This window comes from Brachyistius frenatus, unplaced genomic scaffold, assembly GCF_029030835.1.
Source record: "Brachyistius frenatus isolate BFR_SWC_R1_liver_20210118 unplaced genomic scaffold, ASM2903083v1 Contig_202, whole genome shotgun sequence".
In the NCBI taxonomy this organism is placed as follows: domain Eukaryota; kingdom Metazoa; phylum Chordata; class Actinopteri; family Embiotocidae; genus Brachyistius; species Brachyistius frenatus.
This window is the reverse complement of record NW_027210801.1, coordinates 364976-388434: the sequence shown is the minus strand read 5'-3', so window position 1 is coordinate 388434 and position 23459 is coordinate 364976. Positions and strand designations below refer to the sequence as shown.

General features: G+C 37.3%; 1 protein-coding gene across 1 annotated transcript in view; it reads left to right on the top strand.

Moving 5' to 3' along the window:
- The first annotated feature begins 2008 nt into the window (after window positions 1-2008).
- Window positions 2009-23459, top strand: part of LOC138632972 (GDNF family receptor alpha-4-like) — a 65392-nt gene continuing 43941 nt past the window's right edge. Inside the window, exon 1 of the mRNA XM_069718915.1 lies at window positions 2009-2473. Coding sequence (XP_069575016.1) covers window positions 2434-2473 — 40 coding nt within the window. The 5' untranslated portion in view covers window positions 2009-2433. The remainder of the gene's footprint in view (window positions 2474-23459) is intronic.

Below are 23459 nucleotides of genomic sequence, written 5' to 3'. Positions count from 1 at the left end.
TTTTACCTTTAATGTGTGCACATGAAGGCAATTTATCATTTGAGACTGTAAAAAACATGCTCACCAGTAAATTTGTTCATCTACCTTTAACATTATTCAACGTATCATCACCAGACATTCTTACTGCCTGATAGCTGTATATCCAGGCCATACAGCCAGTTTGGCAATAGACCTCCTAGTGGAGCCAGATGTGGTCTCAAAGAGATTTATGAGGCCACTGCAAAGCCTTTATTGTGATGTCACTGTGGTTGTTATTTGTTGTGATGTCACATTGCTGTTCACCATATGCCTCTCCCCAGGGAAAGGAAGCTCTTCACTGATTAGCTGAACAGCTTGCTGCTCAACAGGCCATGAGGTTGAATGACCTCTGGGTGTGCACCAAGAGGAATGTAATTTGTTTCATGGGGCAAGGTTGTAACACTTCTATGTGTATAGAATGTCCTATGTTCTATGTGTGTGTTTGCCTGTCATCCTTAAAATGGTCTTCCTGATTACAGTTTGTGATTTGTAATTGAAACCGAGATAAGACATTAGTTCATGAACAAAACCATTGTGCTGCAATAGTCTCTGTGCCCCCCCTGTTGCTCTGCTTTCTGCTGAGCTCATGTTTATGATTATGTGCAAAGCAAATCAAAAACCAGATAGTTCAGTTCAATTTCTATTTTCTGTTTTTTCCCCTGTTGTCAGTAAAACTAATCTGTGACACTCAAGCATTTGCATTCTGCAGATGGTCATCCATAAAACTAGGGTACCATCTCAGCTTTATCCATATCCAATTATAAAAATTGTATGTGAGGAAAAGTACGCACATATGATGGTAGACAGTCTACATGCATGTGTATTCATGTGTTGGGTATATGTGAAAGTTTCCCACTGTGTAACTGATATTTATGCTTGGTCGGCCATAAAAGTGTCTCCACAAGCTTCTCTCTCCTCCATTTACACAATCATCCAGTCCAGCAGTGCACCTAACTGCTCACACTACGGTACTGTGGATGAGGAACAGCACAGCCACAGAGCCAGGCTCCACATCTGCTCTGCTCTGCTCGACACCATCTACAACTGTAATACTGACAATACCAAAGAAAAAATAGCAAAATACAAAAAACAAAACCGTACGATAAATGCCATTTAATTTGTTATGTGTTAGCTCATAATTTAGTCAAAGCAAATAAACAAAAAAACAGTGGAAGCTGCAAAACCAAATGTATATATGTAGATTTGCTCTATGTGTAACATTAATAAAATCCCATGTGTGCGCCGTGATTTACACTAGTCAACAATTTGTTATGCCTCTGTGCCGGCAATTTGGGGAGCACAGACCAGCGCTCACAAAAATGTGAGGAACTTAGTTTTGATCAAGCAACACAATTTTGAATACTTACAACTTACTACTGATCTGTGTACATCACGCACTGTAGGACCAGTATTGATCCACCCTCATAATGCAACGGAAAACAGTTTAGTGATATATGAACATAATTTTTTTCAGAAAACAGGATGTTTATTTACCAAAAAACTGTGTAAAAACAACATGTTTTCTGTATAAATTGTTCCATTGAGGATATAGGTGTCTGTGGCCTGAATGGGCTTTTATCTAGAATATCGGACGATACAAAAGTGTTTATTTTTGCGATTTCTATTATTTCTCAGTTTAATTGTTTGGTTTAATGCCATACTGTTAATTAGAAGAATTCAATAGCTGACAAATATTTGTAATTTTATGAATAAACGGGAGAATAAATATAGTTTTTTTTTTTTTTAGGGCTGCAGATTTGCATAGCCACTTGCAATAACATTGCATGTAGAGTTTGACGACATTACAGAAATGCAAAATTAATGTAAAAGCGCAATACAATAGGACTAGTCCGTTATATTGAACTCAACAAGACTATTTTTATCCGACTGTCCGTTAGGGTGATGATGATCTGAGGGGGAGAAGGAGGAGGGATATCACCAGTTAATAACTCCAGCCTCCTTTGCCTGTCGGCATCATGATTGCAGAAAACACCGGAACTCTTTCGAAAACGGATCCCGTGTCGTGATGACAGTCTGCAGGCAGAGCTGCAACCCGGTGACGCCTGACATTTCTTCCACTCAGTAGATGATTTCTCATTGCAGCGCGGTGTCAAAAGCTGGAGCATTGGCACAAACAAACAGTCTCAGAGGCTGCCTCTCCGATGCGTACTTCGCTCCTTCATCCGAGGCTTCTCCTTTCTTCCATCTGATGACTGGAAACTTTATGGACTTTTACGTCGCAGGCAGAGAGTAAAAGGTGGACGCACGGATATAGTCGGTGCGGTGATTGTAGTGGCGAGCTGGGTTTCTTTCTACGGGGCGCTCCGCGGTGCTGCTGCCTGAGCCAGCCAAGAACGCACAAAGTCCTCATTCCCCCGTTTTAACCTCTCACCGAGTGTCCCGAACAAGGCAAGCATGATTCTCCTCGGGATTGTCCTTGTTCTTTTCTTTTCAGGTAGGCTACGTTCATTGGTTTTATTATAAGATATAGTAAAAAAGAGACATAATCGTAGTCTTTGTCTAGATGATCTTTGACTCTCAAATGGGAGATAAGAAGGCAGAGTGAAAAGTCATGCTTTAACATAGCCTCGTATTTTGCCCCACAGTGAAGAGAGCTATTTTTTTGCCTCTTTTTATGATCGACTTCCATTACTTCTAGGAGCAGCTTTTTGGTTCGTTTGGTCATTTTCACGGTTTTAGGGTCTCTGGAGTGGAAAGATACCCCCCCCCCCCAACTTTTCAGCAGATTAAAAATGTCTCGCAATGTATGAATGTAGTTTACTACTTAATTCTCAATAATATTATTTTGTCATTTAAACTTGATTTTTGGTTGTGGTTGTGTGCTCGTTGGACGAATTCTCTTGGTTATATTTGCGACTAAAACGCCACTAGGCTACGCCCTTTCAGCTGAACTGAAACTTTCCTATTCTGAACTCGAAACACCCTGACTGATACGCGTCACATACCCTTCAGACATGGCTGCTGTATTTTATTTGTATGGTCCCAGCAGTACAGCAAGAATTATATTATGATTATCATATTGAGATATAAAGGCTCTAAGAATCCTCTGATTTGATATAAAATAATACAAAATAAAACGTAACATAAAGAATGTTTTAAAGTTTGTCTTAATATAGTTTTTAGTTTTGGAATAATGTGATTTAATTTGTCAAAATTTTTGAATGAATAAAGGCGTAAAAAAAAAACTATGTCAAGGTTAAGAAAAAAAAATTTTTTTCAGAAGGAATCCATTGGAATAGCAGAATTATATACTTTATTATGTTGTAATTTTGAAGGGATGTGATTGGAGTAAGTAATTTAACCAAAGGTAATTTTGCCTTCTACAATCTCAGCACAAGATTCAGGTAGTAAATTATCAATCCTATGGACTCATAGTTAGTACAGATTTGTACATACACTTAGATGAAAATGAAATCATTTATGATTTGAGTCACAGCATTATTTCTTTCCATTATGTTTTTTCTACACTTTAGCTCCCGAGATGTTTTTTGTGGGTTATGGTAAACAGACAACCTTTTCTAATCCAGTTCTAATTTCAACCCCAACTAACTTGATTACTTTTGATGTTGTCAGGATGCTTCCATTTTTTTTCTCAATGTCTACAAATAGCCCTGATAATAAATAACCTTGATCTCACAAACAGTCAGTTTCTTACATCAAGCAAAAAATGTCTTACACAGTTACATATTTTTCTATATTTGGGGCTTGTACACACTAATGCCACCTCATGATGATCAGTTTGTAATCAAGGATTTTTGCTGTTGGGTGTGACCATTACACAGTTCTGAAAATGACCTTGTTAGGTTTAGTTTGTCCTTTCATTTACAAGCATTTAGCGCCCTGGCAAATAAACACTAAACCATCCAACAAGCAAAATTAATAAAGGAAAAAAAGGCTTGTTAACAGCACCATACACTTTATAGCATCAGGTTATGGTAAAGCCTAAAATTGTTTTAAATTACAATCTACAACTCTGAAAAAGTATACCATCTGAAAATGATTAGTTTGTTCATTTAAATGAAACGGTCTAATTTATGTTCATGGTTGAACCATTTTTGTTTTTTTATTTTGAGACAATACAAACTGTAAACAAAATACATTTAGTCTATCTTAAATCTTTTTTGTGATCATTGACTTCAATATTTGTGAGTAATTCAATGTTTAATTTTTTTCCAGAGCTGTATGTGTATTGAGAATCCCAAAAATGCTGTATTACACAAAGACCTAAAGGGGTCGCTCAAGTCAAGGTCAGAATGTCCATGATTTCAAGCATAGGCATAAAAACAAACAACTACGTACTTGTTCCTTCAAATAAAAAATAAGGAGCAAACAGTCTGCAAGCCTGGGCATGTGGGGTAAAAGTTTTGTTTTGTGACATACAATAAGCGGGCAGGAAATTCTTCAACCTGCAGATTATATAAGAGCAGATGTTCTCCTTTACACTCAAGAGTTGATACGGAAGATTGGTAGTGACAAAAGTATGTTTTTCGAATTCAAGTTAAAGACACGCAAAAAAAATTAATTGAGTGCAAAGTCAACATTTCACTCTCAGTTCAAAGCTTGGTCATGCATTCAGTCATAATTTTGATATACTGATATTGGAAACTAAAATCATGACATGACATCAGTGTTGTCTTTTCCTGTTTTTAAAGGCAGCAATACAGTAAAGTGATGTAATTTGGATTATTTATCAAACATCTCATGGACCTATTTTGTGAAAGCACCAATATTAATCCCAACACTTTCATTGCTGTATTGATCTTTAGGGATGGTCAAAAACACTGTGATAGTTAATTTTACCCATAGTGCCCGTAAGGCAATATAGGGCTGTACATATGTTGTATGCTCGAGCTACGCTTTAGATTAGACAAAAGCTCTCTAGCTCTCTCTCTCTCTACAAACACACACACACACACACACACACACACACACACACACACACACACACACACACACACACACACACACACACACACACACACACACACACACACACACACACACACACACACACACACACACACACACACACACACACACACACACATACATCATCAGTGGTTAACTATCATTGCTGTCGCAGGACTTTCCCCACAGTGGCTTTATAGTGTATGTGAGCAAGGTCTGTACTGCAGCATGGCCCCGCAGTGTTCATTAGTCGTGTTAATGATTGTCCAGCTTGTAGTGACGCTGTAATGTTGAGTGACAGGCTCATATATTTCCCTGTCTCTCTGCCTCAGGTTCAACCACCCAGCCACCCGTCCTCCCCCTTCTTTCCCACCCTCAAGGCTTTCAGGTTGTCTGAGGTTTTCTTTTTTTTTAATCTCAATCTAAATTCCCCCTCGGATTCGGCTCTGCGTCAGAATAAATTGTTTAAATCGTTCAATGAGGAAGTGCAGTCAACCGACGCTGGTGTGCAAACGTATTTGGAGCGGCAATGGTTGACGTCTTATCGGTGCATAGGCAGGTGTGGATGTTTGTGTGTATTTTTAGAGGGTAGGAGGGTGCTTGACTGGGCTCATTTTGTATAGACGGCACTTGTGTTTTTTTGAAGACCCATTATGATACTGATACTTTGAAAGGGAAGCTGTCCACAGCAAATATATATATATATATATTTTAAATCATTTTTAACCCCTCAACACAGTTTCTTCTGTTATGGTTCCCCTTAAAGGCCCTGCCTGAAAACATGTTTTCCAAGTCAGCTGTTTTAAATTTTATTTGCTCTACCTTCTACAAAAGTTAGACAGAGTTTGTGTTAAAGAGAAATGTGGCTTTGTTCATCTTTTAAAATCATCCTATTCCAATCTTTCTCACGTGTAATCTCTATTCTGCATGATCTTTATATTGAGTAAAATAATGAAACCCAAAAGTCAATGTTTGTTTTTTGACTTCACTATTCCCTCAAATGGAAATATTCTACATGTTGTGCACACCATTTTATGTTATTCTTTTTCTGTTCCAGATGGACAACCATCATGTGCATTTAATCCACAGAACACAAATCTTTTGAAAACAGACAAAACTGCTACCATTAGGCCAGTAATCATTTGCTGTTTGCTGTCCCAGTTTCTTCTCAAAAGTTGATACTTTTCTTTGTTGTACATGAGTGCTGTCTGGCCATCTTTGGATAAGATAAACAACCGTTAAATATTAAATTAAATCCAATATTGGGGAGTAACTAGTTTCATGTAATTGAGTTACACAATTAAACTATACAATTAATCAAATTGTAATCCAATACACTTACTTAGAGAAAATATGTAGTTCAATTACAGTTACTATTGAAAATGTTGGTGATTAAAATGGGATTATTTTCCACAGTATTCTGTTCAGTATAAAGCTTATATGTAGAATACAATATAACTCGTGAAGTGCCTGTTGAAAATACCCTCTTTGGCAGTATCATTCCTGGCTTGTAGTATTGTTGTCCACCTTTCTTGAGAACAGCTCGCTGCGGACAGCGGTGAAGACATGCTTGACTACGTCACCAGACATTTTCATTTTATGTAATGTCATCATTTAATCGAGGAGATGGAGAGGCTTCACTGCCCGCGTGTCTCAGGCTGAAGGATGATGGCAGGTAGAATAAATTGCTAAACCTGTGTATTTGTAGCCAGCAATAATTACAGCTACTGAACAACTGATAATGTTTATTGAATGTCACTTAACCCTGTAATTATATTTTTGTACCTAAAATAACCAGTGGTGGATTTACAGACATGGCTCTCACAGGACAATACTGATATACTGTAAATATATGATGATTTTAAATAGTATTGCTGTAGATTAAACTACCCAAGCATGCAATTATTAAAATTAGTTGACAGTTTTACACCAGTAAAATACAACATACATAATAATCTAGCAGTAATATTAAATGTAATACATTATGTAATAGTTAACTTTGAGTATTTTATTGCACAGTGTGTACTTTTGCTTGTCACAGATAACCTTCAAGTAAGGTTTTAAATGCAGGACCTTTATTTGTAGTGGAGTATTTTCACTGTGGTAGTAGTACTTTTTATTTAATTAAAACCTCTAAATACTTTATCCACCCCTGACAATACCCCTAATATTAGTTTGATATGAATTTTTTTCCACATTTGTCTAATTGATTGCATAAAAAAGCTACAAGAATGTGGGAAAAAAAACATGTATAAGTGTCTTTCAGGACCTTTACATTGCACATAGGCATTGCTGTTTGTATATATATATTTATACTACTTTAATGTATCTTTCGGGACCTTTACATTGCTCATAGGCATTGCTGTTCTGACATATATTTATTTTACGATCATATTCAGCTTTCGGTAGATTTGCCTCCCTCACAGTCCGTTCTTACGATTACAGTACTATTTTTGCATTTGTATCTTTCAGGACCGTCGCATTGCTGAGAGGTCGTCTTTACCTTACCTAAACTACTGTAGGCACAACGAAAATCCAACGGCCGCTGGCTTCACTACAGTTTCACACTCGTCGGCTCACGTTACCACAGTCGCTAGCTGAAGGGGTTTTAATATCTCCCTTCCTCCCACTCGCTCGACCTCGGCCCGGTTCATTCGGCTTAAGAGCCGTTAACGTGAAAGCAATTGGGAACTGCACCTAACTCTTATAATAGCAGGGCAAACACTGTTTCTTGAGAACTGTTCATTGCGATAATAGGTGAAAGGTGAAGAGATGTTCAATCCACCTGCTCATTCTCAGTGGAAGCATTGCAGGCAGCGAGCGCTGATCATCTTTTTTTTTTTTTAATTTTAAGTTAATGAATATTAAACGTGCCATGATTATATACCTGTGAAATAAACGGGTCCAGTGAAGGAGGGACAGCACACACTTCCTGGAGTCTGTTCCTCTAAAGAGAGGCAGAGTCTGCAGCACCGTGGAAGCTCGTGGTGTGCAGTGTTTTCATGTCACCTTTTAATATTGGCTCAGCTCGCTTGTAACCTAGACATGGTGATCATGAAATAGTTGAAGGTCCCACATAGCAGCCACGGACAATGGAAAACAAAAAAGCCTGTAGATTCGAGCAGAGTTCAGTCAGAGCTCTCTGCAGAGAAGAGAATAATGTCACTGCGAAGCTTTCTCTCTGCCTACTGCTTCACAGAGGTGGGTTGTCATTCAGAGGTTGCCACAAACGCGATGCATTTGATAGTATTATTATTAGCAAATGTGTTGCGTGTCCAAATCGCAAAAAACTTGCCATTGCAACACACCCAACGAGCTTGAAGCAGATTGGGCAAACTTTTTCCTAATGTTCTTTCCCTACAAGCAATGTGTGACATTAGGTGAGAAGACAGTGTACAGCTACACAGGTTGCCATTCTGTTACAGTGCAAACACAAGACAATCATACTCACCATCCAGCAAGAAGGTGACTATGAAGAATGTGAGCCGATTACTGGCCTGTATGTCTGCGCTGAAGAACCTAAAGAACACCCACATAGACATAGGGCAGATATGTTGATCTGGGTTACATTGTATTATTGGTGTTCTCAATATTAACTAACAGCAATAACAATACAGCACATTAATACAATATCCAATTTTACAGAGTGATTACAACATGTGATTGAGATATTTCAGTACAGTATTGATGCAACAATAATAAAGCACTCTGACAAGCTCAAAAATGCACACAGTGCTATTATTTCTTGTCCTGTCATGTAATGTGTGCACAAAGTTTCCTTGTGTCATACTGGTTTGTATAATTCTGGCTGCCACAAAATTGTCCATCCAAAGGGGAAATGGAGGACCTCAGTTGCATTCTTACCCTGTAACCTGTCAAATAAGTAGCCCAGATGAAAGAGGATAAGACTTGCTTAGCATACATAACATACCATATACCATAAATTGGTGAAAAGTGAAATTTGGTGAAACTGATAACTTTTTAGGGATCTAAAAGGTTCTCCTGTCAGGAGACACTGTTGTGCTGGGTGTGGTGAACTTGATGTGGATGTTGCTACTTATCTTCATTATTTGGAGAATCATTGGACACGACATGGGACTCAGTCACTGTAATAGTGACAATTACATCACACAAGGAAAGTATTATAACAGAATGCATGTCCCTATGCCATGCAAGACTTAAGAACAACAAAATTGACCAAGTCAGAAGGTGTAAATACAGTGATACTTCTAGTTATAGTTCTTTTAGTGATTTAAGAAATTGTACAAAAGAAGTACATCAAGTCACTTAACTGAGAGTCATTTACAAAATATTACAGACTTGAAATGATTAAGTAAGGGAAGTAGACATAAATGTTTGGTCACACCACCCAGCACTAAGTCGGATAGCGTCTCAGCAGGCTACACTGTTTGGTGGGTTCATGTTTCCTTCATTGATCCATTTGATTTTGTTTTTTAGAGAAGAGAAGGGACTTTTATGTACATCTGTCAAATCAAAATCATGATACTTGTATTCAATATTTCTAAAAAATGAAAAGGCACTCTTTCTTTATTGTCATATTTTTAAGAGAAAAATCAGATCAAATTTAACCATTCTAAGTATTTTTGTATATTTGTACATGTGCTTATAATTGACAGTAAAAATCAGATCTAAAAGTAACATCTTTCACAAAATATATCCATTATAAATGGATAAGCAGGTTTTCCTATTGACTGCAGCAGTCTGAGCAGGAAAGTGATTAGTGGGGGGAGAAAGGTGGAAAGATGTTGACATACCTGACATACCTGTACTTTATGTTATTGGATGACTGGAAAGAAAGTAAATGCTTTAAGGAGAAACACCAAACTGTAGTTAGCTTAAGCTGGTGTTGGTTAAATCGTGGCCTAATTGAAGTAGTTGGAAGAAAATTACTTTTTATCGATAGGTACACTTAACGTGCTGCCAAATTCACATCACCTTAGTTGTGGTTGACTCTCCATCTAAATTACTGGATGAAACTAATGCTCTGGGGTCGACCAACACAACTCTGCCAACCGGTACCAACCGGTCCCAACAAGATAAACTTGAGCTCATTCTCGCGCTCTGTGACATGTGATTTAATTGATTATAATAGCATGGATTCAAATGATCCTGCCAGTGATGGCAAAAAAGTCCTGCAAATCAGTGTAAGGCCACAAACATGTTCATTTTCAGCTTGTTAATAACAATGTGAACATTTACTTCCTGATTGGGAACACTGACAAACCACATGATAGGTTTAGGTCAAATACATTCCAATGCTGCTCCACAACTATCATTTCATGACAATATTTTAAAGACAGATAATTGTGTTTTTAAATTTTAAATTAAAGGCAGTTTTTTTTTTTTTTAACCAAATACAGGAAGCAAAACATTACACACAACTCATTCTCAATGCCAATGAAGCTTCCACTCTCTAGTTTCAATTGAATGTGATTTCAATTAGTCTACTCAAGACATTTTTCACATTTGTAAAATAATATAAATTTGATTGGCTATTACGAAATTATGTTGTACTAGATTTTAAGTAATTTTACGTTGTAAGTAAATACAGTAAATCTTTCTATTTCCCCACTCTACTTCTTTTCTTTTATTTCCATTCCACTTTGTTGTGAAGTCTAACAGTTTTTTTTTTTTAAAACTTGTAAACAAACATTCCTGTTTATTATATTGCATTTAAGAAATATTGCAGGCAGCCTAATTATTTTCACAGGATTTAATTGATTATAATAGCATGGATGCAAATACATGTTGCACAAGGTAGATTAGGAAAATGAACAGAGGGAATTCACTTTAGGCTTTAGATGGCTTTTATTTTTTGCTAACAATACAAAAAAATAAGCTTAAACTCATTCTTAAAACTTGTTATGTGGAAAAATGTATGCCAAAATGTCTGAACACTATAGTTTTAAAATATTTAACCCTGTCAGAATTGATCTGATCACGTCAATTATTCCTCAGATTATTCAATTGTTTTTGCCGGGAACAGAGCTGAACTGCAGTGATGTGTCTGAAAGCCTTCAGTCCTCTCATATATATATGATAGCATAGAAATATTCTACTGCGATGGGAGACACCCACTAATTATACAAAGTTACAGTTACTCCTGTTCACATGCTGAGGTGGCAAGACACTGAACCCTGAATTTCTCCTAATAGCAAACGAACACTTTGAATGGCACCTTGGTTTGTGAACTTGTGTGTGAATATATTTCTAATGGCAAACACCTTGAATGACAGCTCCATTAGTGTGTGAATGGGTGAATGGGAAACAGTGTAAAGTGCTTTGAGACTGCAAAGGTGACAAAGCGCTATATAAGTGCAGACCATTTACTGTTGTTTCATTTGTGTAGTATAACAAACTCAATTCTGGAAAACAGGCAAAAGTGAGTGAGTGTTTAGGTAAAGGTGCTTCACCAGCAAGCACTAACTACCATAAATGCATTTAATTTTTACCCTTGTTTTACAATTCTTGAATTTGTATTATGTTTTTGTCAAACATTACTCATCACACCTACTTTAATGGTAAAGGGTGACATAAAAATGTCTGATTCTGATCAGTTTTGACAAACAATACTGTGTTTCTGCATTGTAGGGCAGGACAGCCTCTTTCATTTTGGACTTTCAGGCTTGCTGTCAACAGCACGAAAAAGTGGGTTTAAGTTCACAAAAGTTGATGTGAAATTATTTTGGGGATTTATTCATTAAAAAAACCCATTGATATTTCACAATATTAAATGCTGGTGATGTACAATGTTGACATTATAACCCAAAGCTACATGTTACATAAACATTTTTAAAGGCTGAGTAGCTATCATTTCCTAATTTCAAGAAATTCATATGTTGATACATGCAGTAGATGTGTGATATATTGGTCTAACTTTGCTACCACTCCACTGTAGCCAATGCTTGCTCGTGGGAATTGTTTCTCTCTTACAATGTAAGGTGCAATGAAATGAGAAATCTGAATTGAATTAAACTTTGAATATTACTTCATCTCACACACACACACACACAAACACACGCACGCACGCACGCACGCACGCACGCACGCACACACACACACACACACACACACACACACACACACACACACACACACACACACACACACACACATACTGAGGTATTGGGTGTTTTTAGTGCTATAGACTGTCTCATTGTGCTAACACACCTATTACGAAAAATTTTACAGAACTGCAGAGGTGTGGGTCGAGAACAATGCTCGTCTTACTAGCGAGTGAAAGAGAGACCCACAGAGTGCGATTGTTTTATCTGTATTGATCTCCAGTGACAGACGATGACATTTATGAAAAGCAATGAGGCCAGAGAAGGGAGCACCATAAACCTGCTTTGATGATAAGTGTAAAAAAGCTGCTTGGAGTAGGAAAGAGAGGTGATTATTCCAGGTCATAGCAGACGGTGTGGATGGGTGGGTTGGAAGAGGGGTAGAGAGATGAAGAGGATTAGAAGAGTGTGAGGTGAATGAAATTGGTGAAAAGTGAGGAAATCCATTTTCCTTCTGTCATATTCAATTAAATATAAGCAACTTACCTGGCCTCCATCTAACCTCAAAGGGAATGGTTTCTCCAACGGGGTAGTTTCGAGGTCTTCTGTGTGTTTTGTTGATAACTGCGATTTGGAACTCAAACACAGGGGCGGCAGATGGTGTGTTGGCTTGCGCTACCTTAGTTGTGTGTGTTTGTGTCAAGTGTGTGAACAAGCAGTAGATTGAGTGCTGTGCGTGTGTGTGTGTGTGTGTGTGTGTTTGTGTAGCTTTAGTCACTGGTCCCTAAAGGTACTGCTGCTCTCGGTGGTCGGAGTCTGGGTTGATCTTAGGTCAACCATGGCCTGACCTCAGGCCCATCTGCTATCATGATGACAGATGTGTCAGAGACTGGCTTCATATCTGTGGCTGGACCCACAATCCCCTGTAAGTCTTGCTGACAGACTGCCGTCCTTGACTGGAGGACCGCTGCCAGACATTTACTTCAGTTCTTCAAATCATAAATATGTTTGGAAACACGCTGCTTCATATGTGTTCATATGGTCAAAGCTCCATAATACAGAGGTTTGAAGCATCCCTCATGGAAAGTCAAGCATTAAAAAAACTTGAATAAATCAGACCTCACAAAGCCAATCTTGCAGGTTTGTTTTGTACATGAATGTGAATGTTAAAAACTAACCTGGTAGCCTTCGAATGTAGCGCACCGAAAGTGTTTTTAGCTTTTTCTTTGCTAGATCACACTGCTTCTCAACAATTCACTCAATTGGACAAATTGGGAAAAACAGTACTTATAAATTATCTTCAAAAGCATGCACAATGTTGCACTCAGGTTTTCACATAAAAAATGACAGACCACATGTTCCTTTACAGTTTTGCTTAACTGAAAAAAGAAAACAAAATGCAACTGACTTTATTTCAAGCAAATTAAGAACATATCATTGTAATGTTGTTTGTTGCAACTGTTGCTGTACATCCTTTTCCTTTCTTGTCTCTTCCTCTTCTGTCAATATCTGAAAAATAAAAAAACAAAATGCAGAATACAACAAAATATAAATAAAAAAACATGAAATTCATTGTTTCAGCCATTTCTATCATGAAGTAATTACAACTCATGAAATCCTGAGATGTTGAAAAAAAGATCCATTAAAAACAAGTTTCTATGTGAAACTGCTATTTCCCACATCAAAAATTAACATGATTATAGAATTGTTGAGTAGTACTCGAGTCCTCATTACTGAAGCCTTTCAATGTGTATTTTGATGTCTTTGTTTGCAAGTAGAACATGAAATATGTAATTTTTTTTGTCTCTTAAAGCTCAGAATGGGGTAGTATTTTTCAGACCAACTTTTTGAGCTAATTTGTGACAGCTGTAATTCTTAGCTCTTTGATTAATTATTCCCCTTCTCCATGAATCTGTTTTGAGACTTTTTTAATTTTTTTTTATGTCAGTCACAGTCATAGCCGGAGGCATTATGTTTTCAGGTTGTCCGTTTGTCCGTGCATCCACCTGCCCATCTGTCTGTCTCATTCTCATGAACGCAATACATCAAGAACGCTGAATGGATGGAGTTTCTTTAAACTTGGAAAAAATATTCATTTGGTAACAAAGATGAACTGATTCTATTTTTTTAATCAAAGGTCAAGGTCACTGTGACCCCAATTAAACCCATGTCACTAACATCATAATCGTAATAGATTAATGTTAACATGACTTAGACTACCTGTCAACAGAGAAGAGCTGGCTAACAAGAAAGGGAACAGGTGAGCATCATGTAGTGCCCCCAGGGTAATGCTTATTAAGGGCGATTATGAATTGACCAGATAACCTCAAGATAAGTAATAATACAACAAAGACTAAAATGTAGATATTCTGTTACAGTGTACGTGGCGGTAACAGCTTACTTCAAGCACTTTTTGAAAAGTTGAGTTGGGTTTGCTTTGAAAACACTCTTTCTCTGCTGAATATGTGATGCGGTTTCAAACTGTGGAAAAAGGCTAGTTGGTGGACTTTGAGATCAGCCTAGCAGTAAGAACGATCTCAGTTAAGATGGAAGCTGTGGTACATTGCATTCAGAATTTAAAATATGAATATTGATGGTTCTATACACATCAAACATTTGAGTATTTGAATGATCCACCGACAACCACTGACCATGTTTTAGTAAGGTTCAGCTGTTGGATACACAGTTAAAGCAGCGTAGACCTTAGACCAAAGACCTTAGAAAAGACAACAAATTAACAGCATGTTGAGTTGCATGTTGAGAGACCCGTTTCCACAGTATAGTACAGTAAAGTGCTAGTTAACAATTTAACTAGTCTCCTGTTCACTTACAGATCACCTCACTCTCCAAAATGCTCACTCACCCATTTGAAATTGACACAGCATTTAAGTAAGAATTGAAGAGATTATATATATATATATATATATATTATTTTTGTATTTTATTTTATATTTTGATTATTTCTTATTGTCTTTTGTCACCCTTTACAGCTGTATTTTCAGACAAACACTGAGGTCACTGCTGAAACCTCTTTCCCTAGATATGTTTTTCTTGATGTTCGATTAGTGGCTTTATAAGTGGCTGTCTTTTCTTTGCTGTGCTGTGATCATCACTTTTCATTCAAACCAACCACTTACTCCTTCTTCCATTTGCCCCAAGACAAACCCGAAATGTGAAATTCATCACTTCCACTTCTCATCACAGTGTTTCCACCCAGAGAAACTGTGTACCTGCTCACTCATCTGCCCTTCACACAGAAGAATAGTAATAGAAACACAATAGAAGCAAGGATTTGTTTTTCTTTATTTTAGAATAACACTGATATAAAGAAACTTCTGGTCAAATGGCACATTTCTTGTTTTTTTTTTTTAACAATTTAATTCTTAAAAATAGAAGAACATTAGACAGCATTAGGCAAATGACACAGCTTAATTTTTTATGTTGACAGACAGTTTTCTTACTCTCGATATTGAAGAGCTCCCGACAGATTCCTAATGATCATCCGGTGAGGGGCACTCCAAAAGCTCCAGCTCATATTATTTTTCTTGAAGCAGTTGGCATTGGATTTTGAGTTCTGCTTTGGATCATCGTTCTGTTGTAGAAAGAAGCTTCTTTTAACGTTCTTATCTGAGTGTACAATGTTTATATTCATCATTTGTTGATATTTAGTGGAGCCCATTCTTCTCTCTATCTGTGCAGTGATTTTAATTGCACTGGCTTTGACACTAATCAAAAGCTAGTAAGTTGTTCTTTTCATCAAATGATGTTAAATTATTTCTCGAAAATCATCTTTGCAAAGCAACATCTGGATAGGCCAGAGTGCTAGCCACAATCAGCAGATATCACATCAAATTTGGTCATCAGATGGCAGATGGCAGGTAAGGTGGTGACTTTTCCACGTAAATACTGTTTTTGAATTCACATTGCACATTGTAAATGTACACCACCATTGCTGCGTCAGCTAAACCTTCCAAAAACTTTTCTGCAGTCATCTGGCTTTTTTTATTTTCTTTTTGCTCGGCAGACATGCAGTTTGATTTGAACCCCTTGTCTTGACTTCCATAGTTCTTTATCACTAGAGTGCATTTTAGGCAATTTAAGCTCTTTGATATATTGTCATAGTGTTCACTGCTTTGTAGGTATCAAATGGGTCATTTTTAGATTCCGAGTTGCTCAGAGGTACCCAAGTTTGTTGAGTGTAACCACAAGTCAAAACATGTATCAGCTTTGGAAGGTCTGACAGTTCCTAATGATAATGTCTAACCTGTCAAGTCAATTAAGGCCACATAAGTATAAGAAGTTGTGTGGTTTTAATAACAGAAGGGCAAACAGTTGGCCTGGCTTTGTTCAAAGGCACCAAAATCAACCCACCAGTACCTTATAAAAGCCTATTTGCATTGAAATGCTTTTGCTGTAGTTGAATAGTGGTGGTTGCTAAATAAAATCAATCATCGATTATCATTCCAAATACAATTGTTCTCCTTGGTAGCAATGGATGTGTGCGCCCTGTAGTGCCACAAAAATCACCTCACAAATTAATTGCTCTCCTGTTAGTTTTCAAAATTATGCAACAGCACCAAGATTTTGAAGCTTAATTGTTTGTACTAATGACCCTATTATCGCACCTGGTGCAAATACAGGCACATTGGTATTTTGGTACAGTGGAAGGTGCTTTGTGTTGTAATTTTCGTTGACTGGGTGAACCTGGCAGAACTGTCCAACAGGGGGTGTGCCTTGAAGATGTGGTATTTTGGTGTACATTTTGAGGTGAACTTGCACCTGCAACTCTGCCAGCTCGGACTTGTACTCACAAACATTCTTAGAATCCTCTCAGAGAGCTCTTGACTAAAAATATAAAAATATATATATATTTTTTTCTTAGCCTAGGAAACTTCTCAGAGCAACTCTGAGCGAGGAAAGGACAGAAACTTGATCTTAGTGAGGAGGTGTTGTTGACCCCGTTGCTACATATGATGCATCCTTTCAAAAGATGTGATTGGTTGATCAAAAAAATAATGGTGATAATGGGCAGGGACATCCGGTGGAAATAAAATTAACTGCGTTATTTTATTTTATTTGTGATCACTGCTGAACATTTTTCCAGTTACCGAATATCTTCTCACTGTGATCACTTTCATTTCTGGCAATATCGTGTTGAGTGGGAGAAGTGAGCGTCTTACATGAGATCAACCACAAACATCATCTCTGCCAGTATACTCTGTAGTGTTTCATTAACGTCATTCAACGTTTGAAGAATATTTCTCCTACTTCTGCAATTTTCTCCACTGCTTAAAACATTTTTAAGCCTCTTAAAAGTCCTCCTCCCTGCTCCTAAAAGTTTTTCTCCTTCGAAGCTCTTTTAAGGGTTAAAATGCCTTGTCAATACCTTCTATTTTTACAAGGATCTCCTCTTAACTTTAAGGGGAAATTCTTAGAAAACGTCACAATTCCAACAATTTTCTTAGAATTTTGTCACTAGGAGTAACATTTAGTCCTAGCAATCTTTGTGAATACAGCCCCTGGTGTAAGCGCAACGCAGCTGGCAGAGGGCTACTGTTGTAGCTTCAGTAGGCAACAGCGCAGATTAATCCTTTCCAAAATCTCACTGAAAGATGAAAGTGGATGTTAATACCACTTACATAAATAATTAAAACATCATATTTTGAATGCAGCCATCTGATTCGGTTAATTATATGAAAAATTGAGCTGACACTTGTCTATTGAATTGAATGTGAATCAGGCAATTGACATGCATCATGACACAGTAGCCAATTCTAGCCATTAGATATAAAAGGTTCTAAACTATTTGCAATGAAATTACCCATACAGGGTAACAATTTAAAGGCCTTTTCACCAACTCATCTGGTTTAGTAATCTAGTCAGATGTGCAAGACCACGGAGTGTGACACTGCATCATTTACGTATAAAAGGTTAGTGTATATTACGCACGGCAGCTTAGGCCATTTAATTAATAATTGAAAAAAAAGCAGGCACTCTCAAAGCTCCCAATGCAGTTTATTCATTAACAGCACAACATCAGTGACATTTAGAGCACATTGCTTATCAGTGGTGTTAATAAATTAATTTTACTGGGAGTGTCTGTAATTTACTTCTGCTTATACCTCAATATCATTCCAGCACCTGATTTCTGTGTATTGGATAAGTGTTCTTTGTTCACTTTGACAGTTAATTAATGTCAGTGTTTGGCATCTAAGATGCATTTTTTTGGTCATATATCATTTAACACCTTCCTACACTGGGCAGCGGTTCTCATAATACCAGGGGAATAATTATTTATGATATTAGTTACCTCTTCCCAAGTCAATTTAACATGATCTGCGGCAGTGGCACACCTTCTAATGATCTATTTCCCTCCTTTCACTACTGCGTTGCGCTGTGCCAGAGTAGCACCTGCGCTTGTGTTCACTAAAATAACAAACAATTTTGCCAGACCTACTTGCACCCTCAGCCCTCATACAGTTGCACTGCGCCTGTGCTGTGCCCAGGTGGAAGAAAATAGGGCCCTTGAAATCTTACTATTGTTCATAACCAACAGGAGATCATTGATGTGTGAAGTGATTTTGGTGACCCTACATTAAATAAGACTGAAGTTAATATAAATTGTATTAATACATTTTTTTTTAATGGTGTTGCACTTTGTAGACTGTCCCTGCACTTGTCTCAGACGGTTTACATACAGACCAATGTTATTTGTCCAGGTTGTTTCAGGAAAATTAGGTTGTAGCTTGTTGAATTGAATGTTTTTTGTGTTTTAACTTCATTAAGTTAATGACTTATTGATTCAGAGGTTCCATTTGCCAATATCTTTCCAACTTTACCTAAACTGTCTCTCCTTGTGTATTCCTATCAAATGAGTGTGTTGTCTGTAATGTTACTATGCAACACACGTGGAATTGCAGAAATGTTTTCCATTCAGTGAGTAGTAGTACTAAAACTGTGATCATTTTTATCGGCTTCATTGTTACATCTACCTGGTGCTTTTCGGTACAATTTTGCTGTCATTATCGACTAAGAGCATAGTTCCTCATTTATATGCGTTACTCACAGGTGCGTGAACTTTCCTGGAACTGTACGGACAAGCATCCGTAGCACAGAATAATATAGTTTCTAAAAAGATAACAGGGGGCACGCCTTTCCTCTCCTTTCATAATTTAAAAAAATGTAGTCACATTCTGCACAAAACCTGCATTATTTCCTGAAGAACGTTACTCACAGTTAATGGATTGAATGAATGTTAAACAGATGTGCACAAGTCTAAATGATGTCTTTGGAGCGACAGCTCTCCAGACTTATATACATTTACTGGTGTGCAGCAGATGGCCTGCTGGATGTTCTTTGTTTTCAGTGGGAAAACAATCATAAACTCCTCCAGCACTGCCGCAGAGTGCTGCCGGTCGCCTGCAAACACACTGTTGAAACAAAAATGTTGTCTTTGCCCCTGCTGGCTGCAGATGACAAACAGGTTTTGGAAATTTTATCAAAACTAAGGCTTGCACATTTATTTATCAACATATATTTAGTGTTCTTTTTCACTGAAGATAAATTTGTAAATAGGTTTTGTCTTCTGACTAGACATTTTTGGGAAGAGAAGAGTATTACTTTCTATTAGGTTTATTTAGGTGTAGAGAAGGTGAAGGTGGATAAAGGCAAAGAAGGTAGGAATATCATTAAAAGGAAAACTATAACTCGCGCATTCTGTTCCAAATGTAAGAATCATGTTCACATTTGTAAGAATGCAAATTACTGGCCTTACTCAGAGAGGTTGTGTGGGTTAATTTTTGTCCATGAATGATGAAGTTTTATAAAAAATAAAATAAAATAAAAACATTAATACACTGGCATTTAACCCCTTAAGCCATTGGTGTTTAACAAAAATTCTGCCTGAAAAAACATTGCCAAGTGAGTCGCTAACAAATCCTCAATGGGCCAAAATAAATAACCTTAAACTCAATGTTTATAGACACTTCAGAACATATTGAAATACCATAAGTCCCCATTATCAGGCTGGAGTGAAATTTAAAAACAAAACAAAAATTCCAGGAAAATGTGACCATTTTACTTGTGCCTAATCAAAACTGTGAATTAGAGTTAAAACAGCCTTATAACAACAAGATAGTGACAATGATGTTCTTCAACATACTTAAAAAAAACTATCAATTACCAAATTGTTGCAGAAAAAAAGAACAGCAATGCTGTATCCATTGTTGTCATCCTAATATGGCCTCTTAACTGAATGTGCCACCTTTAAGAAGGTTGCAACTTTTTTTTAAATGGCAGTAGATTGCCTTTTATTAAAACTTGGTTTATTAAGGCCTGATTTTGGTATCCTTTCCAGAGTGGTGAGGGTCAACAAAACCATTAATTTGAGGATTAAATATTTGAACTCAACATTAGGAACAATTTGTTTTATGTGCATTTTCAGTATGTTGATTAAAAGAAAAAAAAAAATCCCCAAAATTACACAAAAACATTTTACTGCTTGAATGAGGTGAAACGTTGGCATATTGATTAAAGCAAGATGTAGCAAAGTGCAAAAGAAAGAGATTTAGTGAATAACTGATATTCTTGTAACCTCAAGATTCATTAAAGCTTCTGCTCCACTGGAAACGAAAACTATGAGGAAACCAAATTCTAACCTTCCTCAATTTTCATCATGGTTTTTACATTCTTTTCCACCATGGATCCACTGGATCTTTTTCTAACAAATCATTACGCTGCACCCAACTGGTAAACTAGCATCACCAGCTGTTCATCCCGATGAAACAACTCCTAATATTCATCTGACAACAGTAGATGGAAAGCCGCATTAATTTGTGTTTTGCTGTACCAATTTTCTGTAAATTGGATTTAAATGTATGCTAAACTTGGATAGACCCTGTTGGTGCTTCATTGCTGCACAATAAAATGTTGTACTGCCATTTCAGTATCAGCTAAACTTTCCTGCGGCTCCTCTGCAGTCATGTGAAGGTTTTGTTTTGTCTACAGAAACGTGGCTGCTGTTACCGTGCTGCCCACATGGAACACAAAATACTTAATTCCCTTTTGCATTTAAAAATCAACTATATTTGCCATCTTGAATGTGTTCCAAATGGTTGGAAACATTATTTGTCAGTGCCTTCTATTATTGCCATAAATCCTTGTTTTCCAAAGATGTATGTTGACATTTTGTGATTTTAAGGCACAAATGGATTAGGGTTAGGTAAAGACTATGGTTCCAGACGTCAGCTGCATTTTATAATCTTCCTGAATAGACAGTATCCTTCTCTTTAAGTTAAAGTTAAACTGATTTGACTCCAAACCCTGATTAACCTTGAGTCAATGTTGATTCTCCACACTTGGCTTTCTTCAAGGTCAGATATGAACCTTTTTGAATTTGGTTTAACACTTCTTTATGAGGGTGGGATGAAAAACTACTGGTTCACAGAAAGATGGTGGTGGTGGTTAAAAAACAACAACATGCTGACTATGTTGTCAGCCCCTTTATCCATCTGACCCTTGTTTGTTTCTCACAGGCACAATTATATCTCACCGGGATGTGAATTCTCTGCAGTTTAGGCTTACCCTATAGCATTTGATTTCAGTCACTGCCAGGGTCACTATAGGGTTTCCAATCTATTCAAATGTTGTTCACTGCGATCTATGATTAATTTGATGTGTAGTTGGATTAATTCTGAATTAAAACCTGTTCACCAATACTCTACTGATCCTGATCCTGGTTTTATTGTTGGTGTCCAAGTGAGCTGATGGACATAAAAACATTTAAAAATATATAATAAGCACGGTGTTGCAAATGTAAAGACCTTTGCCCATATTCACCAGTAGTTAATAGTAGATGTTTCATCCACTTATTTCTTAGTGTATTTTAAGAGACTGCTGAGAAAATGGCAGCGGTCTGTTTTTGATGTGGTATCAGGTTGTCTAGAGCCCTGGCATAGAATGGTGATTACTATTTTAATATTGTAGGAGACTGACTGGTTGTGTGCCGCTAGTAGCATTGCCCACCAGGCTCTCTTACCCAACACTCAGTTGGGTTACATTTATTTATGGTAAAGGCACCAGGTTCTGACCAAGTCAATAATTTTTTTATTGAGTCATTATTGTCTCAATTAATAAACTCAAACCTTCCTTTTAATTTTGTAAATTAGTACTCCAAATTAATTTGAAGTCGTAGAGGAGGCTTTGGTGTCTGCTGAGTTGCCACGGATTGACGGCTATGAATGAACAGATTTTTCTCCAGAAATAATGCATACGTTCTTGAAAGACAAAAACATGACCTTGCTTTCAGTGGGAGGTGTCCTGTCAACAGTTTTATACTCTCTCGTATAGATTTGGTTTCAGATCTAAATACTTATTTGGCCACGGGAATTTTTTTGCTGCAATAGACAATGCATGACGGCACTGTTCTCCTTATCCATCCTATGTAAGCTTGTGTTGCTTCTGCTGAGGTAGACGGGTGTTTTAAATGATAAGTAAAATATGGGCCGACCATAAACTTTGACTCTGGATTCTAATGCCAAACAAAAGGTCACATATTACTAAATCAGTTTTTGGATGCAGTCTACGGTTTTGACACAAAAAAAGAATGTGTGGAATATATCAGACAATACGTCTGCTTGTGCTGCATCAATTTGGACCCTTTTTTAAAACTGTGCTTTGTCCTCTTTTAAGGGCGCTGTTTAGGATATTATAGTATTGTCATCAGTCTGTCTTTTTAGTGCGCTTGTGCTAAATGCTTAAATTTTTTACAGAATTATAATTCCCACATTTATATTAAGATTCCACCTAAAGCTCTTATTGCAACAATCAGTTCAGTTCATCTGTTGCCTCTGTTTAGCAGTGTGTGCACTGATCTCCACACCAATGTACAGTATTTGTTGGCGTTAGAGTATCTTCATTCAAACCAATGACTGACTGGTGTTTTTGAGTATTATATAAAACAGAAATAAAACTGCAAGCTGGTTTGAGTTTGAGGAATTGTTTCTCAGTTGTGTGTTGCAGAAAATAGTACTGGGAGACATTGAGTGTGTGATCTGAAAACGACATGAGTGGTTCTAAACTCATGTCCATCTGCGCAGAGATGGACATGAGCCTGCAAGTGTGATGATGTGATGCTGGCAGGACACAGGACAACCTTTGGTCAGGAAACTGCTCAAAATCAAACTGGCCAGGCTTAGCAGTTTGTCTGATATATGAACAAAGTGAGTTGGGGTGGAGTGTTGTGATGGAGTGCTCCACAAAGGCTGTTTGTTCAATCTACAATGTTTTATGTATGTGGTTAGTCTTATCAGCACACTCAGTATTCAATTTACATATTGTCTACTGATCCGGCACTGAATGTTAAGCTGTTTATGCTCTCTCAGCCACTTTTTTCTGACACTGAGGTGTGTGCATGGAAGTGTGCGCGTGTGGATGTGTGTCTTAGACAGATTGCTTTGCCCTCTCCGCTCCCTCCCCTGTTGTTGTGCA